Here is a 26,399-nt window from a genome sequence, read left to right as displayed (position 1 = left end):
GAGAGACATTTCTGGAGAGATTAGAAGCTCACTGTTTGGGCATAGATTTGGAAAGGTGTGTGTGTGTGAAAGAGAGAGCGAGCGCAAGAAATTGTGAATGACCCTTGGGGAGATCCTGATGTTGTCCCAGTCGCCCTTTAAAGTTGATATTTACACCAAACAATATTTTTTTAGGGGAGTTGTGACCATATTAGGAACATCCTCTTACCAGATCTATACGGAGGAAATATGCTGGAGGGAGAATGCCTAACACTCTGGCGGTAAAGAGAGCTGCCTCCCATCTGAAAACATCTCCTGCCTGGAAAGGTGAATGGGAAATGTCCATCCCTAGTCAAATGGTTAAAGTGTTTCCTAACGATGTGACCTAGGCAGAAAAAGAATAACTAGGACATAACTAGGACTCTAGTTTTTAAATCAGGGACAACTCCTGAACCTATAGCCAGAGGAGGAGTACTGAACACCTCCCTATACCTACATCTGCCCATCGAGGAAACCTTACCCCACCTCAGTCTGTGTGGCAGTCCAGGTGAAGGATGGACCAGTCTCTGATGAGAGGATCTGGAGAGAAGTAGGTTTGAGATTCAGGCTGTCCATCCTAGAGGGTATTGTGATACAGTACTAAAGGGGATGAAGGCCAAGGATGGTCAATAAATGACTGGCATGATTCAAGAGGTTTTTTGTTCTGTTCTTATTCCAGCCAAATCTTAGGGGAAGGTCTGGACTGGAGAAGTCTGCATCAGAGACTTGATCTGGTTAGCTATTAGCTAACGTTACATTCTCAGAGGCCAACTAGATCGTGTCTACATCATAACGTTGATGTGAAATCAGCAAGTCAATAAGGATACGATTACAGAGGGGTTCAATCCAAAGCACAGGATTCTGTTTATTGAATATTTTGCACGCAACTTGGAACAGGTGAGGAATATTTACAGAGATGTAAACAGTCAGTACCTGCAACACTGGGGGAGCACAGTGTGGCACACACGCATTACAGCAGACACACACACACACACACACGCATTACAGCAGACACACACACACAAGTGTAGACAACATGCGCACACACACACACACACACTGAAGTAGCAGTATAAACACAGAGGGGGCAGTCTGAAAACACAGAGCACAACAAACCCCTTTGGTCAGCTACTTCAGACTAGTGTCAACAAGTTAATTACAAGTTACCATTGACAGTTCAAATCAAAAATGGAACACATACTGTAAGAACAGTACTGGCAAATATAAGTAGACCTACAAGGGGCTTTTTTGACCTACAACATTAGATCTGTCAGTGGTAGACTGGTACACACTCCTGATTTTTGACCTTGTTGTTGTTGTGAAGACAGTCAATGGCATGGAATAGGAATGAGGCCAATCTGGTTTCTCTTGGTAACATAGGCCATAATAACCTGTACATAAATGGATCACATTTCCCTGGATTCATGTGAATTCCTTTTCATTTCATTATAAACCCGACATGTAATTCAAAGCCAGTTAAAAGCAGCTCAAAAGTAGGACAAATGTCACATGCAAGACAATCGAAGCAAACTGAAACAAACGATTCTCAAAAGACCAAGTGCAAATGCTGCAACATCCTCAATGCTTTCGCCTTATTTCCCTTCTTCAACAAGAATAAAACAAATGTATAGAGGGAAACAAACAGAAAATAGAGGGGGAAAAAAAGAATTAACTGCACACTGTGGTGTCAAGAGGCATGCCTGATGAAAACGAAGAGAGAAGACACGTGCCGTCAGAGGGTCCTGCACAGCAGGAGGTAACACTGAGGGAAAGACCAAGCCATGTCTAGGAAAAATGGACACTATTCATCTCTACCTCCCTCTCCTCAGCTCCTACCCTGCCTCATTCGCTCTCCTACTCCCTCCCTCATGTGTAGTGTTGTCTGGCACAGTGCCTGATTCCATCCATATCAACAGTGCGTTGCCAGGCAGGTGTCCTGTCAACAGGTCCTGCTGCACTACACTAACAGCCACCGCTGATCCCAGAACAGTCAAAAGGGTAGAGCACATGAATCCAAGCAGCTCAGAGGAGCTACTCACTCTGATCGCAGACCAGTCACAGGGCAGAGCCCATATAGACAAGAAGCTTAGAAGAGCTACTCAGAGGCCAGGCATCAGCTATAAAATCAGGCCAAACCCCATACAGCGAGGCATAAAGGATACATTAGACTAGTGTAAGTCTAATACAAACCTATTGTATAAGTATTTTACACAAATAAAGATTAGCACAAATTCCTTTTGTACAACCATTCCATTTTCTTCTCAAAATATCTATTCTGAATCATTTAATCCGAAATGTTACCCCAACTTGCCTATTCAAGTTGTGAGGGATTTCTACATACTATGCGAGACATCACAACATCATACAGTATCAGGGACCATGTAGCCAATAGACCAGTAACTCAGGGCAGTTAACAGTTGAACTGCAGTCCAGTATATACAGTGCAGCCCCTCAATCTTTTGACACGGACATACCTCAGGCCATTCCCATAAGTAATCCCAAATGAAGCAAATTCAATTTGAAATAGAATTGGTTAAGAAAGGATGAATAGATTAAACATTGTTGATCCACAAAATGTAAATTCCAGACAAATTTGACAAAAACAAAGCAAATTTGATCCTTGATCAAGAGCTACTGTAGCATGTTCCCTGTATACTACTTCAACGCAGTGAATAACCAGATAGATCTTAGCCAGTAGGAAGCAAGAGCTTAGCACAGATAGAAAGTCCACAGTAGGTTTGATAATAGTTAACATTGCAGTCCCTAATATCAAATATTTCACCATGTTAAACATACAGTATCGTATAATTACAGTGACAATGAGTTATGTAGTTAAAGTACTTATAGTATGTTGCAAAATACATACAAAGTATTTTGAGGCTGTCTGCACTCTTTTCATAAAATGTCAATGCAGGAGAAAATGGCACTAGCTTTCACCGTACGGGAGATTTGGATCTGGTATTCAAAACGACAGCCCTTCTTTCTGCATCTGTGGTGAGTGACATCAGCTTCTAAAGTAAGGTGTCAAACCCTCCCAAAGTCACAGTCTAAGGTCGTTGTGGGAAGTCCAAGACAGTGTGCCAGGCTACACTGTTAGCCTGGTTAAACCACTGTCCTTCCATTGTCATTCAACCAGGCTTTTAACATTGTAACAGTCCACAGCCCAACGGCTCAAACGCAGACAGCCCGTCACGCATAGAAAACGTCGCCACCATGTGGACGGAGGAGTGTATTACTTCTAAAAAGGGAAAATAAAACTACAGTGGTCACTGAGGCACTTGATTGTAACCGTATTCACATAGCAACAAAATGCAACGCAGAGCCATTAAATCAAGTCAGCATGCCTTGGATCACACAGAGAAGGTAGTAACATTCAGGATCAGACCAAAAAACAAGGCTCAAATCAGCCTCTCAACCTTCTCACTCCCCACGCATAGAAAAAGGATGCACAATTTAGCATGCACAGTTAGCATGTCACCGTTATTACACACCTTGTGATACAGAGACAAACTAGCTGTTGTACTGTGACCTCCACACATAGACTAATGCATGCGCATAGACTCTTATCGAGTCCTCGACAACGCTACTGTGACAAGATTGCCACGTGGTCCTATTAGAAGACAAACTGAGAAAAGCTATCGGTTTCACCAAATCAAAAGAAAACATGAATAAATACTTCATATTACAGTGATGGCGATAGGAGTACAAATGAGCAAACAAGAATGAGGTAGAGACATGGATTAGCCACTTGAGAAACTCAAAGAGGAACGAGAGTGAGGAAGAGTGAGAAAGAGGTGATGAGCAGTATGAGAGAAAAGGAAAGAGAGAGAGAAAGACAGTCAGAGAAAGACAGACAGGCACAGTCAGAGAGACAAACAGACAGACAGAGAGAGACCAGTCTCTTGCTGATCTTAGTTGATCTCATTCCTGCAGATTAAGGTGAGCAGGACGGAGAGTGAATTGGTCATCTGGCTAGCTGGCCTCTCTTTTGCCTCACATCCGCATACGGTGTCGGGGGTCCGCGAGGGGGGGCTCGGAGTCATCCATGGGCAGGACCAGGCGGGTGCCCCTCATCACCAGCTCGTGGTCACCGTACGTCAGCTCGCGGTCCAGGTCATCGGCGGAGATGACGGCGGAGGTGGTGCCTGCGGGCCCGGCGCTGATGTGGGCGCCGCTGGCGTCCGTGCTCACCGTGATGTCACCGTAGGTCAGGCTGATGTCCCCGTCCGTCAGGATGAGGTCCGAATCATCGTCCTTCAGCTGGCACTCGTTCTGGTGGCAGGAAAGTGAGAAAGGAACATAAGAATAGGTCACAACTAACTAACGGATCAAACACTCCTGTTATAACTGAACTGATTCTTTAGCTTTTATGAAACAGGCAACTCTTCATTTGAGTACATTCATCGGTACGTGATCCATTGTGATACCCATTAAGACAAAGAAGAAAACACTACAGGTCATCGCTATTACCATAACCACTCTAACAGGGTCAACGGGTTAATAGGAACACATGGTTTGTGGGGACTGACCTCGTAGGCCTGTGGGCTGGTGAGGCATCTGGCCAGTGGTCCACAGCAGGCAGGCATGGTGACGGTGAGAGGAGGGCCGCTGTGGGTCAGGATGGGCTTCAGGTAGCTGGAGAGGGGTTACAGTCAAGGCCTCAACTGTGTCACAGAGAATCAAAACAAACTGCTCAAATACGTAATTGAGATTTAGTATATGTGTACCATACTCCTCTTCCTGAATACACCAGCCTCCACTGCTGTAGGCTAGTATGTTATTGCAGAAATTAAGCACATACTGTATACAGTGCATTTGGAAAGTATTCAGACTCCTTTACTTTTTCCACATTGTTACATTACAGCACTACTCTAAAATTGATCAAATTGTCCCCCCCCCCCCCCAATCAATCCACAAATAATATGCCATAATGGGGGTCAAAATAATACCCCATACCAGTCAAAAGTTGACACACCTAATCATTCAAGAGTTTTTAATTTGACTATTTTCTACATTGTAGAATAATAGTGAATACATCACAACAAACCCCACCCCCCCCCCCCAAAAAAAATATATAGTGTTAAACAAATCAAAATAGATGTTATATTTGAGATTCTTCAAAGTAGCCACCCTTTGCGTCGATGACAGTTTGCACACTCTTGGCATTCACTCAACCAGCTTCATGAGGTAGTCACCTGGAATGCATTTCAATTAACAGGTGTGCCTTGTGATGTGATGTGACACGGTAGGGGTGGTATACAGCAGATAGGGCTATTTGGTAAAAGACAAAGTCCATATTAGGGCAAGAACAGCTAAAATAACCAAAGAGAAACGACAGTTCATCATTACTTTAAGACATGAAGGTCAGTCAATCAGGGAAAATCATGGTTTTATACTCAGAGAACAACTGGATAGAGAACAAAAAATGCTTTGAAATTAATGTCACTGGAGTGCCATCTGCTGTGTGCTGATGGGAATGACACCAAAGGATACTTGTGGTCAAAGTTGTACCAGATCCTGAAGAGCCAGGCACTCTCGTGTTTGGTGCTCCGCCGCTCTGATCCCTCGGTCATGCTCATCTGAGGAGACAAGAGTCACAGAAAAGACAGATACAGAGATCCACTCAAAACAACAGCACTACATCAGATGGATTACAGCAGTCGAGTCAAATAACTCAATATTCATAGGCTTAATACTCACGGAGTTATCTGCATCCGAATCTACACCCACACTGTTCGAAATGCAGAAACACAAATGAGTCTCCCAGATCAGTGTTCACAGACGATCATACTGAAACTGGACAGACAACTCTACATGCTGTGTATATCCGAAATTAGAATAAACATCAAAACAACAAAAGGTTCATTTTGAAGGCAAAAAAAAAAAGACACACACCAACAACCCCAAACTTTGACTTTCGACCCCCATGGTGGACCTACCGTATGTGCTGACAGGAAAGCATCTGGGTGGTTCCGCCTCCACAGACCCATACAGTGAAGAAGACGATGAGGAGGGTGGTTGTGAACATCATCTGACGGGCGTAGGTAGCCGTGTCCCGGATGGAGAGGGCAAAAGTCATCGCCCCACGCAACCCTAGGGAGGACAAGGAGGGGTTATTTAAGCAATAAGGCAAGAGAGGGTGTGGTATATGGCCAATATACCACAGCTATGAGCTGTTCTTAAGCCGTGGTGCCTGGACACAGTCTTTAGCCGTGGTATATTGGCATATACCACAAACCCCAGAGGTTCCTTATTGCTATTATAAACTGGTTACCAATGTAATTAGAACGGTAAGAAGGAATGTGTTGTCATACCCGTGTTATACGGTCCGATATACCACGGCTGTCAGCTGAAGGTTATGGATTTCTGAATTTTAAATGTTATTAATCATTAGAGAGACCTGAGGGGCATCATAGCTGAGGGGCTACACCAATGGTTAATGGTTAGGGTTAGGGTTAGTAGGGGCAAGGTATATGGTGGGTGCAATTATGCTTGGAATGTACTGTGTATTGAAAACGATCACATGGCAGACATTGATAAGGGGAGAGAGCCATGGATTTGTGATGAAGGGGGTCGAGATCAGGTCACGTTAAGGGAGAAGGAAAAGTTTATTTCCCGTATCACTTAGTTTGCCTAGCAATAAAGATAATGTTTAGCGAGGAGGAGACTCACCCAAAGTGGGGTACAAATACCACCACTATTGTAAACATGTTTTTGTCGTTTCAAGTTGTTCGATTTTTTGTGAAGAATAAAACTTGGTTTAAGCTTTCAGTGTCCGTCGAGATCTTACTCTAATAATTAGAACAGTTGGCGTTGTCGGCAGGATTCACCACGATTTACAGTCAAACCAGAGAGTCGGGATCAGCGGAGCAGGAGCTGGCAACAAACTTGGTAGGCAGTTCCTAAACCCGTTTCAAATCATTTTGACATCTTGGAGAGATGAGAATTGTAAGCCGAACAATTATAGGATACAGGCCTAGAAAGCCTGAGTTTATTCAGTAGGCCCATTGTGTAACGACCGGTAGTAAATATATGGTGTAGGGTAGGTTCCATAGGGATAGGTCCTGAGTAGGGGTGATCCTCTGTGAGATCCATGAGTGTCATGATGGTGTAGGGTAGGTTCCTTTAACCTCTTGAAACTAGGGTAGGTTCCTTTAACCTCTTGAAACTAGGAGGTACTATTTTTATTTTAGGAAAAATAACATTTTTCTCAGGACCAGATGCTAGAATATTCATATAATTGACAGCTTATGATAGAAAACTTAAGTTTCCAAACTGTCAAAATATTGTCTGTGAGTATAACAGAACTGATATTGCAGGTGAAACCCTGAGGAAAATCCAATCAGGAAGTGCCTCTTATTTGGAAACCGTTGTGTTCCTATGCACCCCTATCGGCCATTGAAAGGTATATCATCCAGATTTGACGTAGTTTCACACCTTCATGTTGAAGAATGAGCGTAAACGACTACATTGCATAAGTGGCCAGCTGAGGGCTCTCAAGAGTGATTATTGCATAAAAGACAGAGGTAGTCATTTGTCCTCTCGCTCCTACTGAAAAGCCAATTATCCCGGTTGTTATATTATCGAATAGATATTTGAAAAACACCTTGAGGATTGATTATAAAAAACATTTGCCATGTTTCTGTCGATATTATGGCTATAATTTGGAATGTTTTTCGGCGTTGTCGTGACCGCTATTTCCTGTGGATTTCTCAACATAACGTGACCAACAAACGGAGGTATTTTGGGTATAAAAATCATCTTCATGGAACAAAAGGAACATTTGCTGTCTAACTGGGAGTCTCGTCAGTGAAAAGATCTGAAGATCAAAAGGTAAACAGTTAATTTGATTGCTTTTCTGATTTTCGTGACCAAGCTTCCTGCTGCTAGCTGGACATAATGCTATGCTAGGCTATCGATAAACTTACACAAACGCTTATCTTGCGTTTGGCTGTAAAGCCCTTGCTGTCTCTGCCTGGCCGGTTCCCCTCTTTTCACTGGGATTCTTTGCCTCTAACCCTGTTACGGGGGGCTGAGTCACTGGCTTGCTGGGGCTCTCTCGTGCCGTCCCTGGGGGGGGTGCGTCACCTGGGTGGGTTGATTCACTGTTGTGGTCGGCCTGTCTGGGTTCCCCCCCCCCCCCCTTGGGTTGTACCGTGTCGGAGATCTTTGTGGGCTATACTCGGCCTTGTCTCAGGATGGTAAGTTGGTGGTTGAAGATTTCCCTCTAGTGGTGTGGGGGCTGTGCTTTGGCAAAGTGGGTGGGGTTATATCCTTCCTGTTTGGCCCTGTCTGGGGGTGTCCTCGGATGGGGCCACAGTGTCTCCTGACCCCTCCTGTCTCAGCCTACAGTATTTATGCTGCAGTAGTTTATGTGTCAGGGGGGGCTGGGGTCAGTTTGTTTATCTGGAGTACTTCTCCTGTCCTATTCAGGTGTCCTGTGTGAATCTAAGTGTGCGTTCTCTAATTCTCTCCTTCTCTCTTTCTTTCTCTCTCTCTCTCTCTCTCTCGGAGGACCTGAGCCCTAGGACCATGCCCCAGGACTACCTGACATGATGACTCCTTGCTGTCCCCAGTCCACCTGGCCATGCTGCTGCTCCAGTTTCAACTGGCCTGGGCCCTAGGACCATGTCCCAGGACTACCTGACATGAGGACTCCTTGCTGTCCCCAGTCCACCTGGCCATGCTCCTGCTCCAGTTTCAACTGTTCTGCCTTACTATTATTCAACCATGCTGGTCATTTATGAACATTTGAACATCTTGGCCACGTTCTGTTATAATCTCCACCCGGCACAGCCAGAAGAGGACTGGCCACCCCACATATGCTCTCTCTAATTCTCTCTTTCTTTCTCTCTCTCGGAGGACCTGAGCCCTAGGACCGTGCCCCAGGACTAACCTGACATGATGGCTCCTTGCTGTCCCCAGTCCACCTGACTGTGCTGCTGCTCCAGTTTCAACTGTTCTGCCTTATTATTATTTGACCATGCTGGTCATTTATGAACATTTGAACATCTTGGTCATGTTCTGTTATAATCTCTACCCGGCACAGCCAGAAGAGGACTGGCCACCCCACATAGCCCGGTTCCTCTCTAGGTTTCTTCCTAGGTTTTGGCCTTTCTAGGGAGTTTTTCCTAGCCACCGTGCTTTTACACCTGCATTGTTTGCTGTTTGGGGTTTTAGGCTGGGTTTCTGTACAGCACTTTGAGATATCAGCTGATGTACGAAGGGCTATATAAATACATTTGATTTGATTTGATTTAAAGCATAATTTCAAAATCTGAGATGACAGGGTGATGAACAAAAGGCTAAGATGTGTTTCACTATATTTCACTTGTGATTTCATGAATATGAATATTTTCTAGTAATATTTTTTGATCGATGCGCTATGCTAATTAGTTTAGTTGATGACTATATTCTCCCAGATCCGGGATGGGTAGTTCCAATAGGTTAAGGATAGGTCCCGAGTGGAGGTTTTGCTCTGTGAGATCTAGGTAAATATATGGTGTAGGGTTTGTTCTTTAACTTCTTTGGGGTAGGGGGCAGTATTGGGAATTTTGGACGAAAAGTGTGCCTAAATTAAGCTGCCTGCTACCTCTCTCTGAATGACCTTCTTGATCCAAATCAGTCAGGTTTCAAGACTATTCATTCAACTGAGACTGCTCTCCTCTGTATCACGGAGGCGCTCCGCACTGCTAAAGCTAACTCTCTCTCCTCTGCTCTCATCCTTCTAGATCTATCGGCTGCCTTCGATACTGTGAACCATCAGATCCTCCTCTCCACCCTCTCCGAGTTGGGCATCTCCGGCGCGGCCCACGCTTGGATTGCGTCCTACCTGACAGGTCGCTCCTACCAGGTGGCGTGGCGAGAATCTGTCTCCTCACCACGCGCTCTCACCACTGGTGTCCCCCAGGGCTCTGTTCTTGGCCCTCTCCTATTCTCGCTATACACCAAGTCACTTGGCTCTGTCATAACCTCACATGGTCTCTCTTATCATTGCTATGCAGACGACACACAATGAATCTTCTCCTTTCCCCTTCTGATGACCAGGTGGCGAATCGCATCTCTGCATGTCTGGCAGACATATCAGTGTGGATGACGGATCACCACCTCAAGCTGAACCTCGGCAAGACGGAGCTGCTCTTCCTCCCGGGAAGGACTGCCCGTTCCATGATCTCGCCATCACGGTTGACAACTCCATTGTGTCCTCCTCCCAGAGCGCCAAGAACCTTGGCGTGATCCTGGACAACACCCTGTCGTTCTCAACCAACATCAAGGCAGTGGCCCGTTCCTGTAGGTTCATGCTCTACAACATCCGCAGAGTACGACCCTGCCTCACACAGGAAGCGGCGCAGGTCCTAATCCAGGCACTTGTCATCTCCCGTCTGGATTACTGCAACTCGCTGTTGGCTGGGCTCCCTGCCTGTGCCATTAAACCCCTTCAACTCATCCAGAACGCCGCAGCCCGTCTGGTGTTCAACCTTCCCAAGTTCTCTCACGTCACCCCGCTCCTCCGTTCTCTCCACTGGCTTCCAGTTGAAGCTCGCATCCGCTACAAGACCATGGTGCTTGCCTACGGAGCTGTGAGGGGAACGGCACCTCAGTACCTCCAGGCTCTGATCAGGCCCTACACCCAAACAAGGGCACTGCGTTCATCCACCTCTGGCCTGCTCGCCTCCCTACCACTGAGGAAGTACAGCTCCCGCTCAGCCCAGTCAAAACTGTTCGCTGCCCTGGCCCCCCAATGGTGGAACAAACTCCCCCACGACGCCAGGACAGCGGAGTCAATCACCACCTTCCGGAGACACCTGAAACCCCACCTCTTTAAGGAATACCTAGGATAGGATAAGTAATCCCTCTCACCCCCCCCCTTAAGATTTAGATGCACTATTGTAAAGTGACTGTTCCATTGGATGTCATAAGGTGAATGCACCAATTTGTAAGTCGCTCTGGATAAGAGCGTCTGCTAAATGACTTAAATGTAAATGTACTCAGCCATAAAAGCAAGAATGTGCATATAATTAGTAGATTTGGATAGAAAACACTCTGAAGTTTCTAAAACTGTTTGAATGATGTCTGAATATAACAGAACTCATATGGCAGGCAAAAACCTGAGAAAAAAATCCAACCAGAAAGTGGGAAATCTGAGGTTTGTAGTTCTCAACTCAGCCCCTATCGAATACACAGTGGGATATTGGTCATGTTGCACTTCCTACGGCTTCCACTAGATGTCAACAGTATTTAGAAACTGGTTTGAGGGTTCCACTATAAAAGAGGAGCTCATAAGAGCTCTTTGAGTGAGTGGTCTGGCAGAGTGCCACAGCATCAGTCTCGCACGCTCACGTGAAAGGTAGCTAAGTTCCACTTCATTTCTGAAGACAAAGGAATTGTCCAGTTGGAATATTATTGAAGATTTATGTTAAAAACATCCTAAAGATTGATTCTAAACATCGTTTGACATGTTTCTACAAACTGTAATGGAACCTTTTTAAACTTTTCATCTGCTCCTAGTGAAAGCACGTTATGAATGTGGATTACTGGACTGAACGCGCAAACAAAAGGAGCTATTTTGACATGAATTATGGACACTATCGAACAAAACAAGCATTTATTGTGGAACTGGGATTCATGGGAGTGCATTCTGATGAAGATCAAAGGTAAGTTTATAATGCTATTCTGACATCAGTTGACACCAACATGGCGGATATCAGTTTGGCTTGATTTGGACTGAGCGCCATACTCAGATTATTGCTTTTTCGGTAGTGTTTTTGAAATCTGACACAGCGGTTGCATTAAGGAGAACTGTATCTATAATTCCGTGCATAATACTTGTATTTTCATCAACATTTTATGAGAATTTCTGTAAATTGATGTGGCTCTCTGCAAAATCACTGGATGTTTTGGAACTACTGAACGCAGCGAGCCAATGTAAACAGATTTTTGGATATAAATATGACCATTACCGAACAAAACATACATGTTACACAATACATTAAGTCCTATGAGTGTCATCTGATGAAGATCAAAGGTTAGTGATGAATTCTCTCCATTTCTGCTTTTTGTGACTCCTCTTTGGCTGGAAAAATGGCTGTGTTTTTCTGTGACTAGGTGCTGACCTAACATAATCGCATGGTATGCTTTCGTCGTAAAGCCTTTTTGAAATTGGACACTGTGGTGGGATTAACAACAAGTTTATCTTTAAAATTGTGTATAATACTTGTATGCTTGAGGAATTTTAATTATGAGATAACGTTATTTCAGCCGTAAGAAGTTAAGAACAAATTCTTATTTTCAATGACGGCCTAGGAACCGTGTGTTAACTGCCTTGTTCAGTGGCAGAACAACATATTTTTACCATGTCAGCTCAGGGATTCAATCTTGCAACCTTTCAGATACTAGTCCAACGCTCTAACCACTAGGCTACCTGCCACCCCGCTAAGATGTAGCATTGTGAATGCTAACAAAATGTACACTTTCTTTTCCAGAAGGGGGGGGGGTTCATTGTCTCTCGTTGGAATGTTCCCTTAGACTGTGGTCTTGGAGAAAGCAGTTAACTTTGAGTGTATTTTCGTTTTTGGCTAAAAAAAACATACCTATTTGAAACTTCCTATTTCTCAGGTCCAGAAACTAGAATATGCATATAATTGTCGGATTAGGATAGAAAACTCTAAAGTTTCCAAAACTGTCAAAATATTGTTTGTGAGTATAACAGAACTGATATTGCAGGCGAAAACCTGAAGAAAATCCAACAAGGAAGTGCTGTTTTTCCTGAAAACTCTGTTCCATTGGATGCCTTGCTTCCATTTAAAGGGATATCAACCAGATTCCTTTTCCTATGGCTTCCTCAAGCTGTGAACAGTCTTTAGACATAGTTTCAGGCTTTTATTTTGAAAAATTAGCGAGAAAGAACCCATCGCGTCAGTGGATGGCTGGGTGCCAGCAGAGTTTATCATGCACAACAGCCATTTTCTCTCACTCGCCTATGGAAGAAGCTACATTCCGGTTGACATATTATCGATTATATATTGTAAAAACAACCTGAGGATTGATTATAAAAAACATTTGACATCTTTCTACCCACTTTATTATTTGGGAGTTGTCTGCGATGTCGTGACCGCTCGAGCCTGTGGATTTCTGAACATACCGCGCCAAACAAATGGAGGTATTTTGGATATTAAAAAAAATCATCTTTATGGAACAAAAGGAACATTTATTGTGTAACTGGGAGTCTCGTGAGTGCAAACATCCGAAGATCAAAAGGTAAACAATTAAATTTATTGCTTTTCTGACTTTCGTGACCAATCTACTTGGCTGCTAGCGGTTTGTAATATTTTGTCTACCGAGAGAGATGTTCTTAAATAAACGCTTGTTATGCTTTCGCCGAAAAGCTTTATTGAAATCTGACACGCCAGGTGGATTAACAATAAACTAAGCTGTGTTTTGCTATATTGCACTTGTGATTTCATGAAAATTAAATATTTTTAGTAATTCATTTTCATTCAACTGATGTTGATGAAAATGATCCCGCTAACGGGATGGGTGCGTCAAGAAGTTAAGTATAAAAGTATCTGGAATAGGCCATAAACGGAGTTCCCAGATAAGGCCTGTTCATGTGCGTTTTTGACCTACGGTTTACCACACAAATAATTTACTGGTTATGAATATGCGTTAGTGGTGTTGAGACTGCGGGATTTATTTTGTGTGGGGTCTTTTCAATTTGGTTTTAAATTGGGTATGCAGAATGATGGAAATGTTTGACATGTTTTAAAGGGTTTCTGAAGGACAGGGAAAGAAAGGGGAGAGGAAATATTTAATGGTGTTAGATGCCCTGTACCCCGACTTTCTGGTGAGGCCTGATCAATCTCACTAGAAAGGATCAAAACAGGTGGGATTTAATTATAAAATGAATGAGAAACCACCAGTCTGTCTATTCGATTTTACCATTACTTCATGAGATATAATTATTTCCTTATGGAGTTATAATTCTAAGTTGATGGGTTATTCAAATTGGTTTATTTTAGATTTAACACGACTTTGAATCCCAATGTGAATCATGTGTTCAAAGGGGAAACTACCAGCTGATTTCATGAAATGGATTGTGATATGTGAATTGCTGATTTAATTTCTTGACATTGGGTCTGCTGGAGTTTTGGGATTCTCCCATGGGTTAGGGTGCCAACTCCCTGACCTGGTAACTCTTCCGAGAGGTCGCCAGTAAAATAAGGGAGTATGAACTCATTTTGAAAATGGTTTCAACCGTAACAATATGTTGTTATGGTCTTTGACATTGGCCGTAGAGATAATGTTAATAAGGAAATTGGGAATGTAATAGTTGTGATAGTCAATGCTTGTCTGGATTTCCTGAATCAGAAAGGAATTGAACTAAACTGTTGTTCTGATCTGTCCTCTCGGGGTTGTCATGGAAGGTGACGTCAGATTGTGTCTTAATGCATGGTAGGAATGAAATTGACCACAAACAGTGTGTGTGAACCTCAAAACCCTCCCTAACCAGCTGAAGAAAGAGCAACAAAGGCATTCAATGCGACAGTGACTTTAAACACTCCAATCTGAGTCATTAACTTGGGTACGGGCGGCAGGAGTGCACCATGAGTCCTGAGACCGCGCATGTGGAGTGAGAACATACAAACTTCTCTTATGCTCCTGTTGTACTGGTGGGAGAAAATGGACCATACGGAATGGTGGTAGTGGCTCAGGTGTGAGAGAATTGTGTACGTGGCTTCCACAAGCTTCCCACAATAAGTTAGTGGAATTTTGTCCCATTCCTCCTGACAGAGCTGATGTAACCGAGTCAGGTTTGTAGGCCTCCTTGCTCGCACATGCTTTTTCAGTTCTGCCCACAAATTGTCTAGAGGGTTGAGGTCAGGGCTTTGTGATGGCCACTCCAATACCTTGACTTTGTTGTCCTTAAGCCATTTTGCAACAACTTTGGAAGTATGCTTGGGGTCATTGCGCATTTGGAAGACCCATTTGCGACCAAGCATCAACTCCCTGACTGAGGTCTTGAGATGTTGCTTCAATACATCCACATGATTTTCCATCCTCAGGATGTCATCTATTTTGTGAAGTGCACCAGTCCCTCCTGCAAAGCACCCCCACAACATGATGCTGCCACCCCCGTGCTTCACGGTTGGGATGGTTTCTTCGTCTTGCTAACGTCCCCCCTTTATCCTCCAAACATAACAATAGTTATGGCCAAACGATTCTATTTTTGTTTCATCAGACATTTACATTTACATTTAGGTCATTTAGCAGACGCTCAGAGGACATTTCTCCAAAAAGTACGATCTTTGTCCCCATGTGCAGTTGCAACCTGTAATCTGGCTTTTTTAATGGCAGTTTTTGAGCAGTGGCTTCTTCCTTGCTGAGCGGCCTTTCAGGTTGTCTTGTAGAACTTGTTTTACTGTGGATATAGATACTTTAGTACCTGTTTCCTCCAGCATCTTCACAAAGTCCTTTGTCGTTGTTCTGGGATCTATTCGCATTTTTCGCACCAAAGTACATTAATCTCTAGGAGACAGAACGAGTCTACTTCCTGAGCGGTATGACGGCTGCGTGGTCCCATGGTGTTTATACTTGCGTACTATTGTTTGTACAGATGAACGTGGTACCTTCAGGCGTCTGGAAATTGCTCCCAAAAATGAACCAGACTTGTGAAGGTCTACAATTTTTTCTCTGAGGTCTTGACTGATTTCATTTGATTTTCCCATGGTGTCAAGCAAAGAGGCACTGAGTTTGAAGGTAGGCCTTGAAATACATCCACGGGTTACACCTCCAATTGACTCAAATGATGTCAATTAGCCTATCAGAAGCTTCTAAAGCCATGACATTTTCTGGAATTTTCCAAGCTGTCTAAAGGCACAGTCAACTTAGTGTATGTAAACTTCTGACTGACTGGAATTGTGATACAGTGAATTATAAATTGAATAATCTGTAAACAATTGTTGGAAAGATTATTTTCAAGGATGAAAACGAAGGAGACTGGCACGGAGACCAGACCTCACATGGGCTTGGAACGTAACGGATGGATGGTTCTTTCCCCAGTTTTAGTCGCCTCAAAAGGTGGTGTGAAATGATTGAACACCGTTTCCTCTTTCCTTTTCAAGCCAATACGTTTTTTAGGTTTCGTGCAACATAAGTGTGATCATTGTTCCAGGAGGGACTGATGTACATTGACTAATTGATTTAAGAATGATTTAGCATGTTTATAACTGTAGAAGGGCATTAAGGGGTAGTGACTAGTGTGTTATGGTTTAGATGGAATGATATGTGTGCAAATGTATCTGTAGCAGGAAGTGAGGTACACACGAGATCTGTGTTTGAGACATAATGTTTACATAAGGCTGTTAAGTGAGATGGAATGTGACTGGGGTGGAGATCTGTGGGGCTCATAAGAGACTATATGTATATTGTTATTGTTTTTGTTGGATATCCTTCCTCCATCTTTTCCCTATTCATAACAGCCACCCGAACACTTGAAAGATTCCATGCAGTAGCTACTCACGGCAGTCGCTGTAGGGACAGTAATTAAAAGGAGGCTATAGTAACAAACAGCATGGAATTGGACTACGGAGCAAATGAGGGAGAGTGAGGTATGCGTCAATGTCAGTAGTAGCAAGGGTTATTTTAGCAGCATTGTTGGGATAGAATTTTACGAGGACTCATGCCACATGGCTTGGTAACTGGGAGACCGATGGGAGTACCGGGCGCTATTATACATGTCACAGATTAGTGATCTGGGCTAAGGGGAGTCTGTGTTGTCAGGAAATGACCAATGCATTGCATTGTGTATATTCCCAGGTGGAAGCAGCACATGAGGAGCAGCAGATAACCGAGGGCACGGGCTGAATTCTGGAGATTGAGTGTACATCAATATACACCAGGCGGGGGTGTTGGGACAGCGTTGCTCTGGTCCACACACAGTACTCGTTACAGCACCTGCAGCGGTAAAGATCGTCATGTCTCTCCTCGGTGGGTTCACGCTTCTCACGCGAAGTGAGGTCCAGCCGCATAATGGGCGAGCTTGAAGACGCCATGACAGAGGAAGCGGAGCTAATTGGAGAGAGAGAAAGACTAGATTCCACTGTAGACATACAGATGGTTTGGGTCTGGGAGCTACTTCAACCACCATAGAAAGAGTTGAGTTGCCTTTTTGGTTAATGCATCAGATGAAAGGATATATGTTGGGGTTATTGTACTCCGGACAACATTCTGGAGGCGTTGGTGTGAAACAGTGCTGAGTTACCTCAAGAGTAGCGTTGATCAGGGCTATGCACTTGCCCATCAGGTGGCAAAGAAGGAGACGGGGAACAAAGTGAAAATAACATGGCTTGGGAACACCGGCGCCTGTGGCAGGAAAGGGGAAGTCTGGGTGAAAGCATGAGGAGGTTCTCTAGGGCCTTCATGTTTGTGGAATCCAGCAGAAAAGTATCCTGGAGGCAGAGTCATGTTTTTGTCATAGAGAGTGGGAATTGTCATGTTATCAGACAGGTTTTCATGCATAGCTTACCACATGTTATGTTTCGGGAGAGACGAAGGTTGAAGGTCATGCGTCCTCCGATACACAACCCAACCAAGCCGCACTGCTTCTTAACACAGAAAGCCAACCCGGAAGCCAGCCGCACCAATGTGTCGGAAGAAACACCGTGCACCTGGCAACCTTGGTTGGCGCGCCACAGGAGTCGCTGGTGCGCGATGAGACAAGGATATCCCTACCGGCCAAGCACTCCCTAACCCGGACGACGCTAGGCCAATTGTGCGTCGCCCCACGGACCTCCCGGTCGCAGCCGGTTACGACAGAGCCTGGGCGCGAACCCAGAGTCTCTGGTGGGACAGCTGGCGATGCAGTACAGCGCCCTTAACCACTGCGCCACCCGGGAGGCTTTATTTTTGCTTTTCAAGTCTTGTCACACTCTTAGGAACCAGAAGGAGAAAGTTGAAATGGAAGAAGTCAACAGCTCCAGCGGACACGTTATCATCAGTGTTTTATGAGAAATGGAAATGAGCGTGTGCTTGGTGTGATCATAGAACACAGGCCATAAGTCTCTGAGTTTGTAAACCTCACTGTGAATGTTAAATCATGTTTATTTTTTGTTTGTTTGTTCATGTTCTTGTTTTATTGTCATTGTTTGTCATTGTTTGTCCATACTAAGGCCAGTATTCAGGGCTCGAACCACCCAGTTCGTATGTGTGTGCACAAGCGACAAGCAGTGTGTGTCTCTCCACAAGTCATGTCACTTAAAAAAGCTTTTTGTTAGAAAACGTGGCTGGTGAGGGAACTTTGTAAACAGCTTCAATAATCGTCATCACATGACAATCAGTTAGTGCAGTTACATAGCGGTCAATTAAACAACACGTTCTGGTATGACTTGTTTTTTCTACATTTATAATAATATTATAGAATCAAACGGAACTATCCTGGCATTGCAAGCGCTTCTCTATCAACTGAGCTTCAGAAGACTAAGGATGTAATGGCAGAACAGTGACTCCTAAAAATCACTGGACACAAGAATTCACACTCATAAATCAACATAGTTCAAAAAGTGGCAGGATATCCCAGCCTCTGCACTTAAAAATAAAAAAATCCCTAAAAATGTTTAAAGTAATAATAAATACAAAAATTGGGGCAGATATTTCATCAATTGAAACGCAGAAACTGGACAGAAAGCAATATATCATCATCACCGTTTCTCTTCAAGTAAATACAATGTTATTTAATCTAGTGATGAAAAAAGGAAAATGAAAAATGTTGGCGCCAGATCTCTGCCTGGCCACATTCCAATCTTAGTCTTTTGACAAATTAGAACAGCTCTTTTGACAATAATTGGGCAAATGATCAGAATTGGGCTGCCTGTGTAAATGCAGTACCTGCAAACATCATCATGTGTTGGAAGTTGGAGCTGATCTTGTTCCTGCGTCCAAGGTTGAGCAGGAAGGACAGGGGGTAGATGTTGGCTGCTCTGCCCAGGAACACTGCCAGCTAGGAGTGATTGTTGTCAAGGAGAGGTCCATAGAGGGTAAAGAAACTAGCAATCTCCTGAGAAAAACTTTTCAGTCTAGTGCCTTCCCAGCATTACAAACTAAATTCTGTACTTAGATGCCCAGTAATGCTACTTACTCTATTATGACTAGTGGTTAAATAACAGTTAAATATATAATAATAATAATAATAATAATAATAATATATGCCATTTAGCAGACGCTTTTATCCAAAGCGACTTACAGTCATGTGTGCATGCATTCTACGTATGGGTGGTCCCGGGGATCGAACCCACTACCCTGGCGTTACAAGTGCCATGCTCTACCAACTGAGCTACAGTTTGTCATTGCCCCTATACACTACTCTTAGACTAGGGGGCTGTACTCCTATCTCATTGCATTATAGGTGAGGATACAAAAGCGCCCACGATGAAGGTGGGGTTGAAGATGTGGTTCTGGAAGGTGAACAGGGCCAGACCCATGTAGGAGAAGATGAAATTCTCTGCCAGGAAGTTCAGCAGCTCAAACAACTACAGGACAAGACAAAAACAACCTTTCAGGGACCGTGATGGAATGTCAATATTTAGCAGATGACATTGCTGTCCGGCGTAGCTCGCAGTAAACAAATGCAATGGTAAACGTGGTCCTCACCTGTTTGGTCCTGTCCTGTGATTCAGGGGACAGGTTGTTGAAGGTGTAATGAGCCTGAGTGATCCCGCAGAAAAGCACTGCCACCACACCTGCAGACACAAAACAACAACAACCAGACACACCATGATAAAGTGTGTCATGAAAAGAAAACAACGTGGGGGGGGGGGCTATCACCGGTTCAGTAAGAGGATTGGTTACCTGTGAAGCCACAGGCCTCTGCCATTAAGAAGGTGCTCCAGGACATGAGGAAGAAGAGGGCAGTCTCCAGTAGCTGGAAGTCCCTCAGCTTAGTGAACTTAGTGACGTGAGGATAACGGTCAAGGAGAAAATGCGCCATGAAAACGACCACACTACACAACTCACCAAACAATGAAAGAACAGCTTAGACTCCCGAGCATTGAGGTCAATATACAGCAACTAGCAAGTTGACAATACCAAAAGCACTTTTACATATTAGCCATTTAGCAGATGCTCTTATCCGGAACGACTTACAAGAGCAATTAGTGCCAGGCTCAAGGGCACGTCGATAAGATTATTTCCCTCGTCGGCTCGGAGATTCAAACCAGCGACCTTTCGGTTACTGGCCCAACAAGCTCATCCGCTAGGCTAAGAATCTACTTCATCCATTCTAATACAAGAACAAAAGCATTTGCATTTGTTTGTAACCTTGCTGTTACTGTAATATCAATATTTGATTTCTAGACCTTAAAATCACACAAAGGAAGTACATAGTTGACTAAAGGATATGAGCGCCGTCATGACCCCGGTGGCCACTCCCAGGGCGAATGATCCACTGAAGACACCCAGGAACATCCCAAAGGACTTCAACATGGCCATCACCTCAAAGGTGTGACTGTTGTCCCCCTCCGGCTGGTACGACACGATGGACCTGGTACACGCACACACACACACCCAGTCAATCCCAGAAAAGGTGCAAAATAATAGAGTAGCTCAAGCAGCCTATGTGGATGGATGAAGTGTTACGAGGGTGGAAAGGGAAATGAAATACCGGTTTTTACTGCTTCATTTCTAGGCATGAGAAATGAATGCGAACCATAGACCATTAGTACGTTTTGACCTAGAGAGCTGGTTAACAAAATGTGCTTCCATCCTGAGCAGGTTGAACGTCTTGAGAAGCCCCCAATGACATCAGAACTAAGGTATGGTGCACCAGGTGTATCCCTATAGACCAGGGGAGGCCTTTATACAAATGACTCTGATGAGGCTAATGACCCAAGAGCACTGAATAGTACTAACATTTGCATGCCCGGTCTGTTTGAAGTGCAGATGACTCTCTTATGCAAATATATAGTGGCTTGCTGGGTCAATATCTACAATGACTATCGTAGTTTCACATGGGAAACCCATTAAGAAATTATGAGATTATACTACATTATGTACACATCAGTGGGGGCTGGTGGGAGCAGCTATAGGAGGATGGGCTCATTGCAACGGCTGGACTGGAATACATGGAACAGAATATGGTTTCCATGTCTGATACCGTGCCATTTATTCCATTCCAGCCCGTCCTCCTACAGCTCCCCCTACCAGCCTCCACTGGTGCACATACTCGTGTATAGACATCTGCTAGTAAGTACGGTCCTGTATATGAAGCGATACCATTCTCTTAGCAGCAATGTTCTACACGGGAGGGTTCTATGGGACTACTAGCTACCCAGTCTTAAGGTATCTCTCAGTACTGACTGTAGCAGAAATACTTCCAATAGCTTTCCATTCAAGCCAGACCAGAGGGAGTATTAGGCATGGGTTTTTCAACTCATAGATATGGGGAACCACTCGTGAAAGATTAGCTGAAGCTTGGAATTAGTGATTCTAGATAAAATGGTTCAATCCAAATTCCAATAAATCCAACCTCGTTATACAATTCTGGCTCATGCGGCAGCAAAAGAAATCTGTGTTAAACTTAAATCAAATAAGGGGGTTATCACTATTCCCTTAAAAATGTAACAATTCTCTTACATAACAACATTACCAGGGCATACGAACATGGCTGAGAAAAGCAGTGAGTGAGAGAGCGGTTTGACCGAGAAGACAGAAAGAGGAAGGGAAAAGGGGTTAGAGCCGAGCAGCAGGACCATGCAAATTGGGGGCGTAATAAACACCTGTCTCCCAAACAGCAAATCACCAGGATTCTACACCACGAGAACTGGCTTACATTTTGAATTGAGGACTCAAGAGTTCACCTAATGCATACCTCAAGATCCACAAAGCAGATGCCATGAAATATAGGCACAGCACTCTAACTTTTAAGTTACGCAAACATCTGACACACTTGATTTTGGCGTGAACTATCTGATTAAGGGTTGTACTTGTATAGCTGCTATCTGGGGTGTAACGGCTGGTCATTTGCCGTGCATGTTCTCACAATGGAAAAAGAAGCCACCGCAAAAGCACTCTGAGCTAGCACACCCGTTCAGGGGAGTGTCTCGTGTCGCCGCCACGCCCTCTACCCACTGATTGGCTGATTGATTGGCTCCAGGGGAGTGCTGCACCCCCACGCTGAGCCGACCATAAACCATTAGAATTCTGAAAATAATCAGAGTTCCAAGCAGAGGGAAGGTACTTGGTTAGGGTTACCAAAGGGTCAATCTCACACATTCCACAGCATTAGTAATAGTTATTGGTTTAGTACAACCAGGTCACACACTGGATAATCAATACCAAAGAACATTTGGTTGAGGGTGTGCATATCCGTGTCCATGTGTGTGTGTGTGTTGTGTTTGTGTGCGAGACTAGGACAAACCTCCCCTTTATCCAGTCCAAAATATCTAAAACAGTTCCAAAGCACAGCTGTTTGAAGATGAGGTTTGTCAGCCAAAGCTTCACAACAATGGATCACAAAGACAAATACAAAACTTCACGATGTGGGTGTGTCAAGGACAGACAGACGGTAGACAGGTGTGTCAGGTTAAGACGGAGGACTCACGAGGACAGCACCACGGCCACGGCGTCATTGAGAACGCTCTCTCCAAACAGCAGAGCATACAGATCCACGTCCACCTGCAGCTCGTTGAAGATGGCCAGCACCGTCACTGCAGGACAGGAGACACAGTAAAGTAAAGGCTTCCACATGCTTCAGTTCGGCTGAATACTCCCTTAACAGACCTTCGCTAGAAAAACTAGGGGGAAAAAAGCAGCAATAGTACTGTTTGTTCATTTAGAGACACCGTAGCCTCAAATAGTTTTTGCAGCTTGTGAAATCAGGAAAACCCCATTCGGATAACAATATATTACTAGGCATATTACTGCTGAAGCATGCGGTTCAACCATTACCGCGTGGTCCATTATTGAGTGTCTGAAAGAGGTGACTGAGATGAACAGAGACTGTACCTGGGTCAGTTGCAGAGACAATGGCTCCAAACAACAGACAGTCTGTGAAGAAAAAGTCCCCGTCAAGCTGTCCGACCTGCTTCATCAGCGTGACACAGCCGTACATCAGCAACCTGCACAGAGGTAGAGATCATATTACCTCAGTTCAGCACTTCTCTGACAGGTCACACAAAGGACTGAAGGTGTATGAACACACAAAGATGTAACACATACACAATACAGTATAGCTGGGTGTAAACTTGCAGGTTGGCATTTGTTGTCATGAATCTTGCCCTGGAGGCAGCTCTGCAGAGTCGTCACTAGAGCTGGCACAGCCACAAAGTCATAATATCAGATTTTAAACCTAACTAACCGTAACCATATTGCTAACCCTAATGCCTAACCTTAATTTAAGATCAAAAATGCACATGTTTATTTTTATTAATTTTGACTTTGCAACTGGCCCATCTAGCGGAAATCGTTCAGATTCATGACAATAAAAGTCCAGCTGCTATGAAACTCACCCAATGATGAAACATGATATGACTGTTCCCAGAAAGGCGTAGGCCAGGATGGACCCCATGTTCCTGAAGAAGTGTCTCTGAGAGATAGAGTTATGTGAAGGACTGGGCCTAAATATTACCGACAAACAAATCAGCACTGTGATATTTAACTATTGATTCAACTTTTAAACAACTAACCACATGCCTTACCCTCTTCAGACTGTAGCCGGCATGGAAGATGATAGGGGGCAGGAGGATGTTGAAGAACACCTCAGGGTCAAAGGTCACCTGAGAAAAGAAGAAAAACTCAGGGTTGTATTACATCACTGTACAGTGTCCCACTGACTATAATAAAATGTGATTTTTGTTGTTGTTGTTAAAAGCCCATTCGAAATGCATATGTGACAATAACTAACTAGGGTCCAAAGTCCATTTTCCATCATTGTTGTTACCTTAAGAAAACTCATGAGACCATAGGCCTACTAGTAAAATCCACATAAGGGGGTACTCCGAGCAGCACTAAAAAAAAATATATTGGTGGTACAGTAACCAAAAAAGGTTGGGAACCACTGGCACATAGCCACAGGAAGTAGGGATGCTGAGGGTCCTGCAGCACCCTCTGAAAAATCCTAAGATTGAAATGATTTGTTTACATTTTCACAAAAGTAGTTGCATTGAATAACAGTGTGCTGTAGGCTACCTCATGTTATGCTCCGAGTTAGACACAGTGTGCATGTGTCTGTGTATTAGACAGTGAGTACGTGTGGAAAATGCCTAGGGAACGATAGAAAGGAAATATGTGAAGAAAGGCAACCAATTTGTCTGAGTTGTACAAAGCCTCCCAAACAGCAGTTTAGATTTGGAAGAAAAAAACACGTTTAGACAATAACCACCACTTATGTGGAAGCAGCCACTTTTCTGGTCAGTCAAGCCATCACTTCCTGTTTCAAAATGAAATGAGTAATGACCACGTGTTTGGGACTCTACCTTGCGAAGCATCTCGTTGTCTTGTACATCACTGATCTCAGAGGCGCTGATCTCGCCCTTCAGGCTGTACTCGTAGAACTTGCCGCTGACATTGACGAGCAGTGTGGGTGGGCTGGCGTTGACATGGCAACTGAGGGTGACGTTACTAATGTCACGGGGTACGTGGATACCATAGCGCAGGACCACCCCAACCAGCACGCCTGGAGGGAGAGCAAGGGAACAGAGTGAATGAACTTGGGTTAACAAATACCGAATTGCATCTATCAGTTGCCCTCTCTGCCCTTCATGCCGGAACAGCACCATGCACTATGTAAATAAATAACCTGGGACTTCAGGGAGTGCATGAAGTGTTCAGAGCAACTGAAGAAAAATACTGCTAAGTAAGTTGGACCTTGCTGGGTGTGTGACATTGAATGGTATGGGTTTAGTACCTGCACACAGTAGCATAACTGACAAGGTATAAATATTATTCCAAACACCAACAACAGAGATCTAATACAGAGATATGGCCATTGTTGGCCTAATTTTTGCCAGAACCTTGTGTTGTCTCGACAGCATCCCTATTTGAATGACAACAACGTTACCAGATTTACAGTAAATGTCAATAAACATACTGTGCGTGACCAGTAGCTACATAAACAGTATGACTTTTATGTAGCATGACTTTTGATATTGTGTTGGACTAGTCAGAGACTAGTCCAGCATTATTGCAAAGTCTCTTGGTTGCATCGAAGCTAAGTATGACGATAAGTAATGACGACATCATGCAGTCTCCTGACATGGAGGCCTCTCACCCACACTCACCATAGATCATAGCCAGTCCCGTTTCATGCAAAAACCTGAAACGACGGTGCTTGAATAACCATATGGTTAAAATCGTGAGGGTTAGGAGCATGATGAAAATCAGCAGGTCGGCACTGTCTTGTCTGTGGTTATCCTCAACCTTCCTCTCTGTTACCATGTTCTCCATGGCACTATCCTCTGCCCTGCAAACACAGATGCAGAACGACAAACAGGCTAGAACAGTCAGCGCTAACGTCTTCGACATCTTCCGAGTAGCGTTGCCGCGGAATTTATTGTAACCCATTTTGACGATTCAATCTTCAAGAAAGTACGTCGTCGTTTTTCGAGGTTTCTAGAAAGATATTTCATGCAAGCTAGCTAAACGGAGACAGCAACAGTAGACGGATGATTCCGGAAGGAAAAGTGATTGTTTTTATTTCAAAGTAAAAGTCCTTTTGGATATTGGTATGATACAAATGTGTTACCGTATTAACGACTAATGTGCCAAACTATATATAGATTTAGGAACGAACTCAATATGCTTTAAAACAACTAAAACCAAATCTAACGTAAACACGGCAAAAGACAGCTCAGAACTCGGACATTTCCGACTTGGAAACTCCTTTTAGAAAGGTGTGCGGCGTTAAGGTCCTGACGGAAACGCGGCAATTTTGACTTGCTTACTCGTTATAGAAATAAACTCATTTTAAAAAAGTCCCTTTTTCAGGACCCTGTCTTTCAAATATAATTCGTAAAAATCCAAATAACTATACAGATCTTCATTGTAAAGGGTTTAAACACTGTTTCCCATGCTTGTTTAATGAACCATAAACAATTCATGAACATGCACCTGTGGAACGGTTGTTAAGACACTAACAGCTTACAGACAGTAGGCAATTACGGTCACAGTTATGAAAAGTTAGGACACTAAAGAGGCGTTTCTACTGACTCTGAAAAACACCAAAAGAAAGATACCCAGGGTCCCTGCTCATCTGCGTGAACGTGCCTTAGGCATGCTGCAAGGAGGCATGAGGACTGCAGATGTGACCAGGGCAATAAATTGCAATGTCCGTACCGTGAGACGCCTATGACAGCGCTAGAGGGAGACAGGACGGACAACTGATCGTCCTCACA

General features: G+C 44.0%; 1 protein-coding gene across 1 annotated transcript; it reads right to left on the bottom strand.

Moving 5' to 3' along the window:
* Window positions 1-847: 847 nt before the first annotated feature.
* Window positions 848-25,869, bottom strand: LOC123993335 (sodium/hydrogen exchanger 6-like). Its single transcript, XM_046295365.1, has 16 exons — window positions 25,287-25,869; window positions 24,483-24,682; window positions 23,706-23,783; window positions 23,517-23,593; window positions 23,014-23,126; window positions 22,610-22,715; window positions 20,410-20,551; window positions 19,861-19,966; window positions 19,663-19,751; window positions 19,428-19,541; window positions 18,901-19,012; window positions 5,958-6,111; window positions 5,719-5,749; window positions 5,512-5,597; window positions 4,548-4,653; window positions 848-4,290 (listed from the first exon to the last, which is right to left on the bottom strand). The coding sequence occupies exons 1-16, from the start codon at window positions 25,567-25,569 to the stop codon at window positions 4,012-4,014; spliced, it is 2,076 nt and encodes a 691-aa protein (XP_046151321.1). The 5' UTR covers window positions 25,570-25,869; the 3' UTR covers window positions 848-4,011.
* Between the last annotated feature and the right edge of the window lie 530 nt (window positions 25,870-26,399).

Source organism: Oncorhynchus gorbuscha, linkage group LG13 (genome assembly GCF_021184085.1).
Source record: "Oncorhynchus gorbuscha isolate QuinsamMale2020 ecotype Even-year linkage group LG13, OgorEven_v1.0, whole genome shotgun sequence".
Taxonomy (NCBI): domain Eukaryota; kingdom Metazoa; phylum Chordata; class Actinopteri; order Salmoniformes; family Salmonidae; genus Oncorhynchus; species Oncorhynchus gorbuscha.
The sequence above is the reverse complement of the archived record's forward strand: the minus strand, read 5'-3'. Positions and strand labels throughout refer to the sequence as shown.

What these genes read in the sequence shown, in the direction of transcription:
- LOC123993335 (XM_046295365.1), bottom strand. Translation starts at nt 25,569, where the DNA reads ATGGGTTACAATAAATTCCGCGGCAACGCTACTCGGAAGATGTCGAAG. An exon ending in GGGACTGGCTATGATCTATG is followed by an intron (nt 24,683 to 25,286) that starts GTGAGTGTGGGT and finishes CTCTCCCTCCAG; the next exon opens with GCGTGCTGGTTGGGGTGGTC. An exon ending in ATTCGGATGCAGATAACTCC is followed by an intron (nt 5,598 to 5,718) that starts GTGAGTATTAAG and finishes TTGTCTCCTCAG; the next exon opens with ATGAGCATGACCGAGGGATC.